Source organism: Coffea eugenioides, chromosome 4, assembly GCF_003713205.1.
Source record: "Coffea eugenioides isolate CCC68of chromosome 4, Ceug_1.0, whole genome shotgun sequence".
Taxonomy (NCBI): Eukaryota; Viridiplantae; Streptophyta; class Magnoliopsida; order Gentianales; family Rubiaceae; genus Coffea; species Coffea eugenioides.
This window is the reverse complement of record NC_040038.1, coordinates 3,608,245-3,627,917: the sequence shown is the minus strand read 5'-3', so window position 1 is coordinate 3,627,917 and position 19,673 is coordinate 3,608,245. Positions and strand designations below refer to the sequence as shown.

Below are 19,673 nucleotides of genomic sequence, written 5' to 3'. Positions count from 1 at the left end.
CGCAGCCTCGTCGAGGCTCTGATATATGTCCTAGTCATGGATAACTAAGACGTGTTTTATGCTTAAAACCTAAAAGCCGTTGAAAGCAAATCATTTTTTGCACCAAACTTTAGTAGAGACGAAGGAGGAGGGTGGGAGCTATTGCGTGACTACATAGTCAACAGATATCCACGTGTCATCGTCCATAACTTGATTAAAAAGAAAAAAAAGGTTACGCATTTAATCAACTTTTTATTTTATATACATCAAATTGTTATACAACATTCATCTATAAAAACTTTAGAAAATAACAATGCAAATGTTCTCTATTCACAATGTCCTGCATGCATGATATCCTAACACAAATTGTTAAAAAAAATCAGTTATGTCATTAAATTAGGAAAACCTATGTAAATTGTACTTTCACCACTTTGTTGTTGTCGCCATCATATACTGATTTTATAAATGGAAAAATTGCCAAATTGGCCTCTCTTATTATGAATAAAATCTTTTTTAGTCTTTTACATCCAAAATCAGTCAAAATAATCCCTCAAATATTTTTTTAAAAAAGTGTCTATTTAGTCCCAAAATTTATTATCGATCAATTTATAGCCCAAAAAGTACATACCTCTCTTGGGTGCCCACAATTTCAAAAGCAAAATGAGAACATAATTGGTTTTCTTGAAAAAAAAGGTACATGACTATTGCATGACCAGTTTCCCAATAGGAACCTCAATTCTTATCCACTAAACATATAATCAAAATATATCTACAGTGAGATAGATGCTATATAAGTGAAAAAAGTACAGAAATTGCACGCCATTTTTTAGTATTTCTTGTTCAATTATGGATTTGGTGGATAAAAATTATTATTCTCTGTTAGAAAGGTGATCTTTTTTTTTGTCGATACGATAGACTATTTTTGTATTTTGATGCTACGGGAAGGGGAGAACTTGAATAGGTCGGAGAAATCGAAGAGAACTGAATCACCTACCGGCCCAAACGAGTGCAAGACGCACTCATCTGGAAGCCACTCAAAGTGGCTTGCCACATTTTTGTGGCCAATGGTGGGAGGCAGGGTTTGATCCCCTGACTTCCCACCCCACCAACCTTGGCAGTGGCTACTAAGCTCCTTGATTTGTTAGAAAGGTAATCATATGATTGTTCTGTGCCTTTTTTTTTTTTTTTTTTTGGAAAAAAATGAATTATAATTGAAAGGATAGGGTGCAGAGTACCCAACACTAAGTTTAGAGTGAAAAGTAAAAGTGTGGCGCAACTATAGACAGCGGCGCATGGTGGATTTAGTCTGTGAAAAATGTCTACTTAGACGAGGCCCCTGCAGTCAAACACCCCAAGCCCACCACCCAGTTCTCGTCGTCTCCAGTCAAGTGGGGTTGGACAAAGGACGTTTAATACCTCTCTCTTCTATTCTCTGCGTAGTTCTCTCATTCTGTAGCCCGTTCCTCTTCCTCTGCGTGGTTTTCTCACTCTGTTGCCTGTTTCTGTCCCTGCTTTCTCCGTTGCGGTTAAATAGGGTGGCCGACACCATTCCGGCACCACCCTGTGAGCAATTGTCTCTAGTAAAGAATTCAAATCTGTTGATTTGCACTTTTCATTTAAAGGTACTATTTGTATCATGTTTTCTGGTCCAGATAGATTAAAAGGTTAAGAGGGCCAGTGGAGAATTTGATTCTTGTTATGTTGTAATTTTCTTGAGGGGTAGTTTTTGGGTGACACTTTTGCTCGTCTTTCAAGATCTGTTTCTTATTCGTTAGGTCTGCTCCTTGTTGGGGCTCATCTGGTTATCTTTGTAGTTATATATTATATATATTTATGCTCCCGTAGCCAGCCCCTGGTCTCTGCTGCAATGATCCGTGCATTTTGTTCTTGACTGATAGACATGGTGACATGATATACAACTCTTTTTCTGTGTGTTTGAAATTCCAATTTCTAATTGGCCGTTTTGATCTGATTTTAGTTTCTTCATATTTGGGTAAAGTACGATATGTAAGTTAGAAATGAGGCTCAGCGTCGATATGGTACTAATGGGGTTCAACTTGACCTTGAATGTGAGTCTGTGTTCAACTAGATGACCAAGCTGAAATTCTAAACAATGAGCTTTCCAATTCGATGGTTCCCAACGAGAGTTAACTCGGTATGTAGGTCAATATCAACTCCCAGTCCTAAGTCAAATTGACCCAAGATTTAAAATCAAGTCTCTAAGTTCATCCACTATAAGCATTCTCTTACTAATAATTCATCTCTCTAGTTTGTCTATGTACCATCTATCTTGTCTTTCTATCATCAATTGGAGAACCCCTCCCCCCACCTGATTCTCTCGAATGCGTTTTAGTACTAGGAATCATATTTGTTTTCTTGTCAGCTGGCTTCTTCTTGGTGCCCTTGTTAATAAGTTAATGGGGTTGGATTTGGTAATTGCTTCCTAGATTTTTTAGGTTTAGTACAGTATTATATTCATCTTATTGAAATTTGAAGGGTTTTGTTAGGAAAGGTGTTTGTTTACTGATCAAGCGGCGGCTAAGTGTAATCCTTTGGTGTAATAAATGATGGATTGACAACAGAGTAGCTCAGAGTGCAACGAGGATACCTAATTATTCCAATACAATCCTGCTACAACTTTCATAGGAAATAAATTTCTGGCAGTGGTTCCCAAGCAGTGAAAATTTTGTGGGGTATCAACTATGGTGATAATGATCCTCAGATAGAAGGCCTTTGGTGTAGGGCTGGTGCTGTTAACCTGCAATAATGTCCAGTACGAGCTCCAACGATTGTTCTCTTCCTAGCCAAAGATTATTAGGAAAAGTTGCTTTGGTCACTGGAGGTGCTACAGGCATTGGAGAGAGCATAGTACATCTGTTTCACAAACATGGTGCAAAGGTTTGTATTGCTGACATCCAAGACGAGCGTGGTCAGCAGCTGTGTTCGAACCTTGGTGATTACCTGAATGTTTGTTATTTTCATTGTGACGTCACAGTAGAAGATGATGTCATCCGTGCTGTTGACTTCACCGTTGACAAGTTCGGCTCACTTGACATCATGGTGAACAATGCTGGGGTATCAGGTCCTCCTTGTTCCGATATTCGTAATTTTGAACTATCTGTGTTCGAAAACGTGTTTAATATCAATGTGAAAGGCGTTTTTCTGGGAATGAAACACGCAGCTCGTATCATGATTCCGCTGAAGAAGGGCTCGATTGTTTCTCTCTGTAGTGCTGCGAGTGCAATGGGCGGTGTAGGACCTCATGCATATGTAGGGTCTAAGCATGCTGTTTCAGGGCTGACCAAGAACGTAGCTGCAGAGCTGGGGAAGCATAACATACGGGTGAACTGTGTCTCTCCTTATGCAGTTGCAACAAGCTTGGCTCTAGCTCATTTACCCGAAGATGAGCGGACAGGAGCCGCAATGGATGGTTTTCGATCGTTTGTTGGGAGGCATGCTAACTTGCAAGGCGTAGAGTTGACAACACATGATGTTGCTAATGCTGTACTCTTTTTAGCTAGTGATGAAGCAAGGTACATAAGTGGAGTCAACCTCATGGTTGATGGCGGCTTCAGCTGCGTGAATCACTCGCTCCGTGTTTTTAGATGAAACTTTGTGTCTTTTCATTCATATGATATATGGTTTTAAGGGCAGCCTGTTGGGTAACTTGATGATTTTTATTTGACATTTGGCCAGTTGTCCTATTCTGCTCCTCGATTCTGTCTGATAAAAACCAGCTCTAGGACTCTTGGGTCATATTTGCTAAAACATTGGCAATGATCCTTGTAGTCGCATTATCTATCAGAAGCGAACAACCAGCGAAACGCTGGTCAATATTTGCTTTTTTCTCCTTTTACAAGTCCCTGCAATTTAGTAACTGTCTCTTCCCTTTAGCAAATAGTAACTTTTTCTTCTTTTTTAAATTTCAGAAGTTTTTTAGAAATTGTAAAAATTATTTGCATCGCTAGATAACTTAAATTCCGTTCTCTTTAAAGTGATTATCCGTCCCTTCGCAACGGAGCAAAGGGAATCTTGATTCTTTTTGGTATCACTGGAAAAGCCATCAAAATTGTAATTTCAAAAGTAAAGTGATTACTGGTACGTGGTAAAAGCAGAGGTTTAAGGTGGAATCAAATACCCCAGTAACCTGGGGCGGCGAACACTTTTCCCATTCAAGGCTACTTCTTAACCAACATCAATCCTGAAATTGACATATCCCGGCACAGAGGAGAGTCTATTGCTCATTTTTTCACTCCGGCGAAGCTATTCATCGGAAATTTCACTCCTCCATGCGCTCTAGTTTCCTGTGTGTCGATGCCACTCTCGTCTACAACTTCTAGACTAAACAAAAACGTCACTCAATTGGCTTTTAATGCTATCCCAAACTCCCCAGCAACGCTAACAATAATTGCCAACTACTGGTAAATGCAAATTCAACGCGTGTGCAATATATATATATATATATATTATGGTCATATATTTTATATAAAATTTGCATTGCCGAAGCAAACCTTTGATCTTTTAAATCTTTTTCATAAAATAATTCTATGTTTATAATATTTAGGGATAATTATGTTGAAAAGATATACTTTAATTGTTAAAAAAAAAAATCATTCAAAACGTTTCTCGCATTTCATCGATTAAATTTTTTCTATCATTAATTTCTAAAATATTAATTATACATTTCTGACTGATTCAAGTAAATAAAATTTGATCCTAACCTAGATTTCATATCAATGTTTACCCTGAACCTATCACGCAATTCACATATAATCATTTTCCAAAGGCAAAAAAGATTAGACACCATTTGTATTTATACAAATGACGTGATCCAAATTCATTTTGTCTCTAAAAAAATGGAATCTAATCCGAACTTTATTCAAGTTTTCTCCTAAAAAATGTAAGATCTAACCTAATCTATATTCTTTTTTACCTTTAAACAAGTGGCATTTGACTTTTTTATAACTAAAAAATGATCACAAATGAGTTACGTGATGATTTCAAACCAAAAAGTGATCAGAAATCTAAGTTGGGATCAAATTTTGCTCACTTACATTTATAAGAGATGTAAAATTAACATTTTAAAAGTGAAAGGCTAAAAAATTTATTTAGTAAAATGTAAGAAGCGTTTGAAAGATTTTCCCTTGTAATTAAAAGTTAAAAATAGTCATGGACAGAAATCTTGACAACATGTGTATAGTTAATTAAAGTAAGAGTAGTTTTCACAAGGACAAAAATGAAAGTTCATGCTAATCTCAATCTCCTTCATTTCCTTTTATATACGGTATGGATATTAACTGTTAACATGAACCCCGACAATAACCTCTCCTCAAAACTCAGATTAACCCTTTCTTTGCTTAACCTGGCTGCAATAAGAGCTGGAAATATAAAACCTAACGACACTGCTGTGGAACACAAAATACCATTTTTTTCAAGTGCAAACGCAAGTGAGAACTACAAATTGATACCCGTAACTAAGCGTGCTTTTTGTATCTTCCAACACGAGTCATCAGCAAAGTATGTAATCCATCTAACTTTAAATGGTTTGCGCATGTTTCTTAATGAACAATGCCAAAAAGAATTACAAGTCTGTTTGATACTCTATGGTAGCAAAAGAGATTAGGCTCGAGGTGGAAGCATAACCAAAAGTTGCCAAGATAAGGAGCACAAGGTACCAATTCTGCAGCAATCCCATCAAACAATGACTTCAATCCGGATGCCTGCTCAAAACTCAATGTTGATTGCTCTTAAGCTTGCAAAGTAGAATGAAAATGACCAAAAGTCCGGAACAAACACTCTGTTTCCAAGCAAGGCTATCAATGCTGAAATTTGGCATATGCCCAAGATCTTATCTGGCTCTGCAGAGGGAGGGCTCATTGCTCATTCTTCACCTCACTAAGCCACTGCTCCGGCAAAGCTATTCATCTGAAAACTCACTCCACCATTTGCTCTAGTTTCCTCCATGTCCGAACCACTCTCGTATACAACTTCTAGACTAAAATAAAAACATCACTCAGATTGGCTTTTAATGCTATACACATTGCCAATCACCCCAGCAACGCTAACAACAATTGCCAATGTTAACATGAACCAAGACAATAACCGCTCTGCAAAACTCAGACTAATCCCTTCTTTGCTTAACCTGAGTGCAATAAGAGCCGGAAATGTGTATCCCAATGACACTGCTGTGGTTGCTCCTGTAAATTTGAAAGCTGTCCAGATGTTTGGGATCATTGTGGATCCAAAATAAATAAGTCCTAAGAGCACTAACGTCAGGGCCAGACACCTCTTCTTACTTTCCTGAAGTGGAGCTGATCCTTCAAACAACATGGTATCCACTGTTTGCCTCAACGAAAAATGGATCACAGGAAACACTAGAATTAAATGAAATATATATCCTATTCGGACAATGTAGTTTAAAGCAGTGCTAAATCGAATTCCAAGGTCCTTATCGAAGTTAGTCAGCACATCAGCTTCGGTATCCTTTCCAAAGAGCAAATATCCAGCTATAGCCGTTGAAGCATAAACCAAAACACAGATTACTGTCGTGATCCTCCCCACACGATTCATCTTGCTAGGAGAGCGTCCTTCCAACTCATTGTAGATCGGCTGAACATTAAAGTGACAGACGTAAGCATTTGACATAATAGGAATCACCACAAGCAAATCCAAAATGGCCGTCTTGGAACCAAAATCAGGTGCCATTCTTGGAGCCTCAATCTTTCCTTCAACAAGCTTAATGAACGCCACAACAAAAGCAACAAAAACAAATACAACTGCAAGAGCTACAGAGGCAGCTGAAGTTAAGCTCAATGAATCAATCTTGTCCAAAGCACAAAGGGGTGCAAGAAAAATCACCACAATGACCAAAACCAACAGTTTCCTATGATCCCACATTCCATGGCCTAACCACTGATCAAAAACGCCAATATGCCTAAGTGAACCAGATAAAACATCCCCCATTATAATCAAATACACAACCAAAACGCCAGCATTATTGACAATAATACAAATTTCAGACAAAATCCTAGCTGCCCTACCCAGTGCAGCTTGCACAACTTCCCCATATGATGAGGCCTTGCAATGAATCGCAAATCGAACGAGCAATTCAACACTAATTTCAGACAAGATTCCCATTAAAAGAATAAGCACAACACCTAAAACCAAGCCCAAAACTTTCATGGTTGCAGGCAAGGCCATGATGCCAGCTCCAATAATTGAAGTGGTAAGGTTAAAAACAGCACCATAAATACCTGACCCTGATTTAGCTTCTCCAATAATAAGGGGTAAATTATCAAAATCAAGATCATCACGAACCTCTGAATCATCCACGTTGTCAGGTTTCACATAGCCCAGTTCTTCATCCTGAGATATCAATCTGAAAGACTTGTCCTTTGATCCCAAGACATGATCTTTAACCTTTAACTCTACGTCAGAATCCTTGGATATAGCTGAATAATTACTATCCATACGTGTTCTAATAAATTTTTACAAACTGCTCTTTTCAGAAGCCAATGTCCATGAAAATTGGGAGCAAAAAAAGAAGCACCTTTTTTGAATGAGATGGTTCCGGTATTGGATGCAGAAAAGGGAATAAAAACTCAAGTTTCTGCAAATTTATTGAGATTAATTGAATTGTCGATGGAAGAGAGGGAAAGGGCCGGGGCTGTGCGATTTGAGCATAGATCTAAGGATGGTCAAAGGGTGGACTTTTTTTTTTTTTTTTTCCTTTCTTTTGGAGGGCCAATGGATAGAGGGTAAACAGATTTGGTATTGGGAAGCTTTCTATTGGCGGAATAATCCTTGGCAGTTTGCGCAGTCGAGTTTAGACGTTAGCATTCAGCTGGAGGGTCACCTCTCGCCTGATGTAAGTTGGTAAAATTGGTCATTACTCGGTTCAGAGTTTAGTTTAAACTCCAAGTGAATGGTTTGTAAACTTCCCCAAGAAAGTGATTGAAGACGAGCCAGCTACTCTTGCAGATTTGATATAAATGATGAATATGTTTCTGTTGCTTTCCAACAAAAAAAAAAAAAGGTGAAAGGGGTAGAAAAAATGGGAGAGTTTGGGAATTTTTTTTTTTTAAAAAAAAACTAGTTTAAGGAAATCCTAAGCCGAAAGAGATGTAGGCATGTAGGAGACCTTGAGAGGAGAATTGTAAATCTAGGAATATCTTATTGATGATCGAGTGAATTTTTGGGACCTTTTTCTGTGTTTTTGTGTGTGTGTTTGGAACCTTGGATAGAAGATTATTGGAAAAAAATTTATCTAAAATGGTGGTGTGTTTAAAAAGCCATTATTTTTTTAATGATCACATTTTTATGTTCCAAATAATGTTATATATTTCTGAGGTGAAAAAATAATTAGAAAATGCATTTAGAATCATTTGACAAATCTTTTCAAAAAAAGAAAAGATCACTTGACTAATAATGTCCCACCTAAATTGGGGTTTGGGGTTTGGGGTTTGGTGGCGTGGATGCCTACTTGCTCGTAACAGTTTTTTCAATTTTATTTTTGATTGACAACTTTTTGGGCCCTAACCCTATAACAAGTTCAACTCAGTTGTTCTCACAGGTCACATGAGGTAAAGAATGTGGGAGTTTTAATTTATAAGAAACCTGTGGAAATCTCCCTCTCCTAAGCAAGCCCAAACCAGTTCTCAAGACAGATGGTCCATATAAGTCTTAGATTTGAGTGACAATACGTGACCTTCTTGCAAATTGAAAACCCAATTCAAATAATTTTTGGACTGAGACTTCTGGCTCATCAAATTTTTGGTAGGCAACGTTCTTTGCCATTTGGTTTTGGTTTTATCTTTATTTCAGTAGTAAAGTGTCAGTTAACTTGTATGAATAAAAACATATATAATTATCACAAATGCTTGGACGAAGTTAATCCACATCTAATTGACTAGCTTAATACAGACGGTGTATGCTCAGGTGTTTGATTTTCACCAATTCTGCTGTCTAAACTGCTATTTATTTGCTTGAACGTGCACTTGATTAATTCAGATTTTTTTTTTTTGTCATCAAATAAATGCTTCTGAAATATTAAGATCTAAACCCATTAAATTTAAATGTTGAATTGAATTATCAAACAGAACCTTATTTTTTTATCATTTGACTTAATTATGTGACTAATGACTAAACAAATTACAGACATTCATTTGCCCACCTCGCTCGATCGCCACTAATTCTAAGTTTTGGCTAACATAACAGCCCAAAATTAACTAAATAATCTAGTAGCACTAATTAATTCGTCTTCCATTTGTCTCTGTAATTCGAAGCTTAACAGCTCTTGGTATGGAATATGGATGGAGGAGGCAATACGGGCTGCATGGAAGAAATAAAGCTTTAGGTCCTCCAATCTCTTTTTTTTTTTTGTTACATCATTATAAATATATTTTTTTATCTCACATATATAAAATTACAAGAAGTATTATAGTAATAATTTATTTATTTATCCAAAGAATCTCCAATCCAAACAAACTTATACATGCTTTTTTATCTGGATTGAAGGCCCGACAATAATTGACAAATGACTTTCAAGCACACGAAATATCTCTCAAAACTCATGAATACATACAATTTTCATGAACCTCGGATTTGTTCTTTTATTTATAATGTCTTCTGATAGCCTTTTTAATTTTGTGCACAAGATACGACTCGGTGGTTCCAGCGGGCAAACCCCAGAAGAAACCGATCCCAGTATTATACGGTTCAAAGTTCAAACCACCGGAATCGACTCCGCAACTGCAAGGACCAGTGGTCCGGGTCACGTCCATCTCTGGTTTTTCAGTTTTTTAGTATTACAATTAATTCATCGTTAGCGTTGAAAAAAAAAAAAAATCATCGTTAGCGTAAAGCACCCGGCACTACATATATACACGTGTCATCGACTGAAACATTCGCCTGCCGATATGGAACAAAAACATAATAATATCAAAATATTACTGCTACTGGTTAGAGAGAGTATGTTTTATTAATTGCTCATTTTACAATCGAAGATCTGTTAAAAATGCTTCGACTGACGTTACTGTCAACCAACTAATTTCTGGTACTACCACTTGAAAAACTTTTACCATTGCATTGACAAGTCACACTGGTCAATTCTACCCACAATAAATCTTTCATGAAAAATAGTGGCAATTCAACAGTCAATAAATAATGATGGCGTGCCTCGTCGCAATTCCAAATCTCTTTGATTCTAGCTGCCAGAGATTTACAGCTGGTTTGGATTAGTACTTTCTAAAGTTTTTTTTTCAGAAAAAATATACTCTATTATCGATTTAATATATATAGGGTCAGTGACGGAGCCAGGATTTTTTTTTTGGGGGGGCCAAAATTGAAATTCCAATCAAAGATGACTAATTCATATATATATATATATATATATATATATATCAACTCTCATAATATAAACTAAAATTGAAAAAATTTAGGGGGGGCCAATTTTATTTTACACACATATTTACATATTATGAATTAAAATTCTCAAAACTTAGGGGGGGCCATGGCCCCCCTCTGCCCCCCTTGGCTCCGTCATTGTATAGGGTGGAGAGGTGTTCAGAAAATATATTTTGAGAAAAAAAAAATAATTCAAACAAGGCTTTTAAGGTACAGCAGTGACAAAGAAGCGGAAAGGCATAGGAACCGTTTTCTTGAAATCCGATGTAAATCGTTCTGTAGATTTTCACAATAAAGATGTTATATTCATTTTATTATTCACGTGGATTCTTTACGTTTCTGTCGCGCTGCGTGGGAATTCCATGATGGTATTTTTCATCCGCACAACTTGAATTTTGACTTTCTTACCCAACTCTGAGCCATTCATCGTCCGTGAAACAGAGCCAAGTCAATAATGTCAATTATGTTTTTGCTGTGTCGCAAATTTTGCAATAACTTTTAAATCCTAACAAAGATGTACTGGCAATTAAATATTTGAAGAGAAGAACAAATTTTGCAACGCGAGAGCTTGAACATGGTGGTTTAACTGGAGCTATTTGCAAATCTTGGATCATAAACTCTTTTGAGTCTTCATAAGTTGCAAACATTCTTTTGGGAAAAAAAAAATTAAATAAGTAAGCTCCCTTGATCCTCAAGCATTACTACTACTGTTACTCCGTCGTGGTCCATGGTCCACGCCCTATGATCCAAGTTTATCTCTTTGCCTCTCAGCTATGGACTCTTATCCAGTATTGCATCTTCCCTTCGTCATTCACAGCGACTGACTGGTCCCTCCTATGGCTAACATGAAATTCTTTAGTTTGTTAAAGCAACAATTTCAAACCAACTAAGAGTCGAGGTAAAAGGCAGTAACGTTAACGTCTCAGTTTTCTATAATTTCTGCGTGAATTAATTGGACCGTGTCATCATCCATTTTGTTCTAGGTATTGGAAGCCAGTCATACATTTATGAATTGTGACTGGTCAAATATTTAAGGGAGTGAAAATCGGTTGCTAAGGAGAGAAATAGAGAATTCGAAATTGATATTCGCACTCCCATTTTAGCCTATCGCGACTCCAATCGGCTCACGAAATAATATGCTTCCAAGGAGTGCAAGAGGACTAATTCAGGAATACAAAAATCACTCCCCGGAAAAGAAAAAAAATACCATTTATACCAATTTTAAGCTGTCTTCACCACTTCCACTTTGCATTTGAAAATTAGAGCAACCGTTGATGAAACTCTAACCCAAATTTGAGCTTGATCTCAAAATACTAAAATCAATTTTGTGCATGAGAGCATGGAAAAGAACCCGCTATTTATTTATTTCAGTATAGTTGTGTGGCATAAAGTTGTAAGCAATATCATTACGTCACACTGCCACCTGTGGATGAAGAATTGAAATCTTGACTGTGTTTAACTGTCTTGATCAAGCATGGCCACACGGTTTTGGAAGGAAGGTGCTATAGATTTTCAAGACATGAACTAGTTAGTAACCAGCTAATACTTCCTTCCCCAGGTACTTGTTAGTCAAATGCAATTCGATCCTTTCTTTGAAACGAAGCAAATTATCTCCATATGTGGCATGCTATCGCTTTCATACTTGTTCAATCAAAACGCAAAAACTCGCTTTCTCTTGCTCTTCCAATAATGAACGGTGGATCAAAAATGATCTTGAATTTGTGTTGTATATATGTATACCCGATGTCGCTCTCGTGGAAGTTCAATGCTATTTTTTATTTTTTTTTCTCTTTTGATGTATAGGGACGTTGCCTCCATTAATTTCGAAAGATCAACCACTTGACAAGAAACTATACAGAGCAAGAATTCCTGTTACTCGGAAAGATCAACGCATAAATGTTTCGGGCAAGTGGGGCTGCTTTAGATAGATTCTTGCAAAGGATTATAGTGCTTCAGAAGAATCAGCATGGAAACAGGATAAGGATGGATAATCCTAATAAATAGGATATTGTCTTGCTTGCGAAACTGTCAATATATGGTAATTGAAGCAGCAATTCCCTTCTTCTTCTTTTTTTCCCCTTAAATTCAATCAATCTTCTTCGAAACTTGAAGGTTTAATTTGCTAACTAACTAGTTTCTAATCAATCCATCAATTCTGCCCGGCCCCAGCAAAGAAAACGAAAAAGAAAGAAGACAATTGCTGGCTAAACCTGTATGGCGGTGTCCCAATGAGGAGAGGAGATTGTCATTTAATCTACGGCCCTGGCCCTGCTAGTGTTTAATACCAACATCCATCAAGGTTCTAATCATGATCATCGCGTGATAAAATTATTATCTTTCAGTAGCCAATCGAGTATTGATTTCTAAGCACAGCATTTTTATCGTTTTCTTGAAGCTACAAAGATATATAATTGCCTTCCTTGTTGAGAAGCTTATAATTTCAATGCGCCAAGAAGTTCATTGAAAATTTTAAATTAGGAAAACATAAAAATATTGCACTTTTGAACTTTAAAAGAAGAATCATTTGTATCCCTAATTTCTTGCCCTATTAATTATTTGTCTGTTTTTAGAGGGGGGAAAAAAAAGGAAAGATGATATCAAGGAAAAGTAAAGGAGCATGAACAAAGTAAGAGCCAATAGTATATACTTAAGTTATACCCGGAATTTGAGACAGAAACGTAAAGCTTCTTGAGAAATGCTGGAAAATGTTAAACCTATCCCTTGCAAACTATATATTAAAAAGCCAGCTTACCCAATGAATGTTAAACAACAAATTTAATAATCCTAAAATTCTAGACTAGGCCTCAATTCCCAAACTTTATCATGGCATTGTCTCCCTGAAAACTATTATGTATTCAGTGCAATATGTAGTAGATGTTGGATGGTGTTTATGGGACGTAGAGTACATGATTTTCAGGCTGTTCTTTAGTAGTGCGTCGATCGTCTATTTGCTTGACCGAAGAACAGAAAATAAGAAGAAAAATGAAGGGAACTTGCGTCTATAATCTGCAAGAAAGACTTCACCAACTTAGCCGTTTGAGCTTAAGCTGGATGGCTCACATTCTCACACTAGCTCAAGCCGTAACGTATATCAAAAGAAAAAAATAATGAATGATGATATGAAAAGAAACTCGAATAATGCGTCAAAATCCCGGGAAATGATATACACTGAAAATGATTTCGGATTTTGTTGGTCTACAAAGGAGATCTCTCTTTTCATTTTGATTTTTTCAACCTTTTCCAGTACGACTCCATATGATGTTTCGAGCGGGCACGCATCGGAGGAGGTTGTGTTTGGATTGCATTTTCCGTCATTTTTCATGGAAAAATTACTGTAGCGATTTGATATATGTGAGGGAAAAAAGTGATAGGAAAATGTGATTACGAAAAACGACAATATTTTCCGACGGAAACAAGCAATCCAAACAAGGTTCTCGACTCATATGTTCTTTACGGAGGATTCCTATATTGATTTTTTTTTTTTTAAGACTGTCGAGCGGACACTTATCTGAGAACTATTCTATTACCCCTTGATTTCGTCAGTATTAAATTTAATGCAAGTCATTAAAAGTGACTTTTTTTTTTTGTTAAGGAGTTTATTTGTGACAATATATATATATATATATATATATATTGATCAATCATCAACATCTACCATACTCTACTCCTACTTTTATTTCTGGTTTAACCTATTCTAAGGGAGACTCAATTAAGTCATTGGAAAATCAAAGAGAACTGAATCATTATCGGATTAAATGAGTGCACTACGTATTCATATGAATTTGAAGAAACCGTATGTTAATGTCAAAGTGATGGAAGGTAGATTTAAATTCTCGATCTTTCATCCCACCACAAAGACTTAAGTCTTTCGAACACTATATTGTTGAGAGGTTAAAAAGTGCAATAAAAATAATTTAGGAGCCGAACAAATAATTTTCTCTATTTCAAATGTGGCCCAAGTGAGGATCCTCAATTGAGAGTCAGTATTGGGCAGTTGGTATTGCACATCGTTACGTAATACACAATTGTCAATTTCCGATCACTAAATAATATGATAACGAGTTATAAAATATAACTTATTAGCATTATTTGACGATGACTGATTGATAACAGCGCACGTAAGTGTGATAAAACCAAGTGATGAAGCATGAAATACGTTGGGCCTTGGTCTCCTGGGTGGACCAAGTAATGGGGTCGTGCCGTCGTGGTGGACCTTATGACGTGGAAATTTTATTGGGCGCTGTTTCTGGAGCCAGGAGATCTAGCTAGTCAGTGATTCCCTACCCTACTTACACGATAACTAGCATAAATGCCTATGCTGCACGCACGATACTGATATTATTAAAAAAAATTAGAAGAGAAAGTGAATTTGAAAAAAATAAAAAGATTATACCAATATAATTAAAATATAAGATTTGTCTATTAATAATTCAAAGTATGATAAAATGTGTACATCATTCAAAAATTATGTTTTTGCGAAAAATAGATCTTAAAATAATAATAGAAATTTATATTAAAAAATGAATATAATCTCATGTTTTATTTGATTTTAAAATGAAATACTTACAAATATTATGTATTCGATTTGATAATCTTGTACGAATATTTTTCACACCAATCAACATTTAGTACGAAAGTAAATATTGGTGGTTTAATTGATTATGTTGAATTTTGTGGAATTCATACAAAAAGAATGTTCATTGAGACTTGTCTTTCTTGAAAATAAACTTGCTAAACCTTTTGAAATATTTCAATGAAATCATTGCGATGTAGGTTTCGTTTTGTAATTGATTGCTTTCTACTTTGCAATCTTACAAGTTTGGAATTGAGACGCCGTTGAAATACTTGTAGGTGGGATTTTTCCAGAGTATGATATATAGTATTTTTTTTCTTCCCATATTTGATTTGTGCGGATGACAAATGAAAACTAGTTAGTGATCATTAGTTTTGTAAATAATTATGAGAGTAAAATACGTTATAACAATAAGATACGTAGAATTGTGGGAATTATAATTCAAAAGGGTTCCTAAATTTTAGATATGTGATTTTAGTAATGGTGAGTTTTTTAAATTATCAATTAGTTATTACTATTAGTCGTATCAGTGTTAGACTTGATTTGGGATTTGTAGATGTAATTTTGTAGGGATGGTTATTATCCGTTAGTTAAAATTTTGGAGTTTTGATTTTGTAGGTTAGTGGGTCATCCGTTAGTTAAAATTCTGATGTTTTGATTTTATGGATTTGTGGCTCACATAAATTGAAAAGTGGGAAAGAATAAAGAGAAGGGATTATGAACTAAAATAAATCTAAAATTATAGTAAAAAGAGATTTAAATTTCTGATGCCTGTGAAAACTCCACGTAAAAAATCTTAATTGGAGTGGCAAGGTATGTGGAGGTAGGAGTCTTAATTACAGTGGAATTCTTATTTGACAGAAACATGTTGGTGTCTTTCAAACGTGCACATCATGTGGCGAAAACATGATTGTAATTTGTAAAGCTAATTTGTAGGACTGGTTGCGATTAGTTTAGGGATAAATATTGTTTAATCAAAAAAATGTGAAATTGTAGTAAAATAGAATTCTAAATTTTGATGATTTTGGAAGCACCTTGTCAAAACCCCCCTCCTTAGTGATACATATTTGGCAGACAAGTTTTTTTGCCAAGTTTGTCTGCTACAAGTTTTTTAAAAACTTTAGTTACAGTAATTTCAAAAAACTTTTCAAAAATTTTTAACTATACACTTTAAAATATTAAAAAAAAATACACTTCAAAAATAAAAAATTTTGACAGTAAACTACAGTAAAATTTTAGACAAACATCAAAAAACCACACTTGCCAAACGGGGCCATAGATATAGATCATGGTAACCCCGGATCCTTGAATAACCCCTGAAAGTAAAAGAAGAAAAATTCGAGGTTCCGAGAATCATTCAAGTATGGAAAACATTTACGCAGAGTCAAAACTTTCACAACGTGGCAATTCAGTATTGTATTAAGTTCCTTGCAGGAATTCAAGCCAAATAATCTAATTAACCAAATGTACCAACTGATGAGTGAGTGAACTGGGGTAGGAAGGTGTTTACGTGTTTCAGTACTGTAAAGGAACCTTTAGGACGAAGCAATTGGCGAGTGAGGTCACACGTGCTTGTCAAACAAATGATGCAACAGGCGAAGGTTTTAACTGGGGAGATCGTTTAGTGATGGAATAGTCAATTAAGTAATGCTTAAATTAATTTGATTAGGTGCAAATTAATTAAGTAAAGCCGGAAAGGAGAGAAAAGACACTCCATTCAATTCGTACGGGTTCCTGAAACAGACGTCTTGCATAGTTGCATTATCTTGAGGAAAATATTTTTTTTTAACGAAACAAGAAGTAACAAAAAATGACAAAGACAGGTTGAAATTCATAATGCCTTGAGCATGAGGTTTGGCCAAGTCACTTGACTTTGACAGGTATAAAAGCATTGAACGCGACAGCCAGACGAGAGGATCAGAGGCAAAATTTACAAACCGAAAACTACAAAACCACCCACGCCCCAAAAAAAAAATAAACAAAAGAAAAATAGTAGTGTACCATGTTTGTTTTCAACAGTAAAACTTGAATTTCTCTTGCCAAAGTATTGACATTTGACAGCGACACCTTGAAAGTTGAAATGTGCTACACGAAAGTGTAGAAGAGATAATGGCAGTCAATTACCGATCATAAACATGCACATTTGCGGCATCCTTAATAATTTTTCCTGTCGATAGTGCTTAGACAAACAAGTACGGATGAAGAAGAAAAGTGCACCAAGGACAAGTCGGCAATTCAAAGCATCAATAACTTTTTTTTTTTTCGACACAATAGATTTTATGTTATAATTATTTCTATTTTATACTAAAAGGAGGAGAACCTAGACAGGTCAAGAAAAACTCGATAAATCACTATTTTTTAAGAAAGTTTGAATATTAGAATGTAAGTCAAAAGATTTGATCCGTTGATCTACGGTCAAGTAGAGTTTTAAAACTCATTTGATAGCCAACTCCGCTAATTTGTTGAACTCTTAAATATCATGAAATTGGTTATGCAAAAGTTTTATGGAATTTACCTAAACTACTAGAGACGATAGTTTCATTCTATTACCTTGAGGATTGAGAGAATAAAAGTGCTACCGCCTGCCATTCCTTGTATTAATTACTACTAGATCCGAAATTAAACTTGTTCTGATTTTATCTCTCGTGGTTAATTAAACTCGAAATTCTTTGCTAGTATTAAGGATCAGAACATTAAAAAGAGACGGATGGATGACTGGGAATTTTGAATTTGACCAAGAACAAATGTCAGCTCTATTTGTTTCCCCTGAAAAATTCTCTCGACCATGATTTTAGTTTCAACACCTAATAATCTCTTTCGTACTGCCCCCGGTCCCACCAGCGGAAAAAAAAAATTTTTTTTTTGGGCTAGAGGCCACCGCCCGACTTAGATTACCCGTCCTTTTAAAAGCCAAGATCGTGAATTAATGGTCACAGCAAGGAAAGGAAAATATGCCCGTTTTGCCATCCAATTATGATGGTCCCTGGTTCCCAAAAACATAGTATATCTACGTGTGTGTGTGATGGTCCCTCGGTCTTTTCCTGTGTCTAGTAATGGAAAATAAATGTGCCCTTAATTTGAATTTTTGGGGAAAAAAAATGTCGCATAGGCACCGGTGGTTGGTTAATGCTTGAGAACGTGACAATCAATGGATGATGATGATTAAGACATCCGCTGTTGATGATGACCATTTACTGTTTCCCCAAACGACAAAACAAATTGATGATATCTTTTCCAATTTTTCGCTGTACTGGAAAACATTACCTCATTCACAGTTTGTTTTTTGTGCCTTCAACTTTCAACACAAATGACGATTGATATAATTGAAAGCAATATGTGAACAGAACAATGTGTGAATGAATTTCGAAACCTGGCTAATTACCTTCTCTGTACGAGAAACATACAACACAACGTTGTACCAAGAAAATCGTCCTTTTCTGGAAGGGCAAAAAATAAAATAAAATAAAATAGTCACGCATGCTCAGCCTCTACCATTTCCTTCAAGACTCATACTGCATGTACATAAAAACAAGAACAAAATAATTATTTCAAAAAATTTTATAGGACAGCAGTATATCACTTTTCATCCTCTCTGTGATTTGCATAATAATATAAATTATTATAGGCAATACTATTACCATGAAAAAATTTTAAAATGTTTATTTTTTAAAAAATTAAAATAATTTGATTCCAGTTGTCACTAAAGATCAAGACGTGTCGATAGATCATCACGTTTTCGAGACTATAGCTCATTTATGATATTTCTCATATAACTGAGGTGCACCTGTGGGAGAACAGACAGAGGAAATTATAAAAAAAGAAAAAAAGAAAAAGACTTTTCCACCCAAGGAAGCAAAAGAGCACAAGTGAAAGACATTGATGGAGGAAGGGCTGCTAACTGTGGTGGAGACTGGAGAGTATGTATGAGAGTCAGCAATTGACAAGGCCATGAGCCATGAGGTAACTTGATCAAGTGGTGGAGTATTTAAACGGTTAAACGTACCTTTTCAGGCGACCATCTTCATCTTGTATTTTCTTTCGGGAGTACTACTTGTCTACTTCTTTATTATTATTATTTTTTTTTTCAATTTTGGGACTGTGAACACGTGGGGACCGCTCCACCTCCTTGAGCAGAAAGGACAAGTCATATTATTATGGCGTAAGTCCACTTTCGGAGTTTCACACTTCCAAGTTCCAATAATACTCCAAAATTGAATTTAAGTAAATAATGCACTGTCCGACACTGACACCTTAATATGCTCTCTCTCTCTCTCTCCCCTTTAAATACTACGACTATACCACTGCTGCAGAGGAGAGGATTTTACCAAAATAGCGTACGTTTTTCACTTTCTCGTGCTATGATCTTGTTTTATGTCATTTTCCAGACGTTACCAGCTTTTGTGTTGAATATGTATCGTCTCATTTTTTCGAGATGACTTCTCTTGGGACTGGGGAAAGCGATGTGTAACGTAACTTTGAATGAACTTTCTCGTGAGATTGGCATTCCGATCCACACCTACCGCTTATAAAAGCGACCTTATATAGTAGGATCTAGAATTTGCTACCCTTATTTGTCATTCTAAACTTGTCCTTTAAATTTAGTAACTTATCACTTAAGTACGCATGATTGAGGAAGCTCGAGAGGCGCAAACAACTCTGCAATTACCTTTTTTTTTTTTGCCCTTTTCTTTTAATAAATATAGGGTTTGATCTGCAA

At 35.9% G+C, this 19,673-nt stretch overlaps 2 protein-coding genes across 3 annotated transcripts; one reads left to right on the top strand and one right to left on the bottom strand.

The window, feature by feature from the left end:
- Positions 1-1,287: 1,287 nt before the first annotated feature.
- On the top strand, positions 1,288-3,830 carry LOC113768104 (xanthoxin dehydrogenase-like). 2 transcript variants are annotated; one of them, XM_027312346.1, is made up of 2 exons: positions 1,288-1,601; positions 2,492-3,830. In XM_027312346.1, exon 2 carries the CDS (start codon positions 2,746-2,748, stop codon positions 3,586-3,588), a length of 843 nt encoding a protein of 280 aa, XP_027168147.1. In that variant the 5' UTR covers positions 1,288-1,601; positions 2,492-2,745; the 3' UTR covers positions 3,589-3,830. The 2 variants fall into 2 exon arrangements, with proteins under 2 accessions (XP_027168147.1, XP_027168146.1); XM_027312345.1 differs by having other exon boundaries at positions 2,487-3,830.
- Positions 3,831-5,297: 1,467 nt separating this feature from the next.
- LOC113768201 (amino acid transporter AVT6E) lies at positions 5,298-7,731 on the bottom strand. Its single transcript, XM_027312466.1, has one exon. The coding sequence runs from the start codon at positions 7,447-7,449 to the stop codon at positions 5,989-5,991; it is 1,461 nt and encodes a 486-aa protein (XP_027168267.1). The 5' UTR covers positions 7,450-7,731; the 3' UTR covers positions 5,298-5,988.
- Between the last annotated feature and the right edge of the window lie 11,942 nt (positions 7,732-19,673).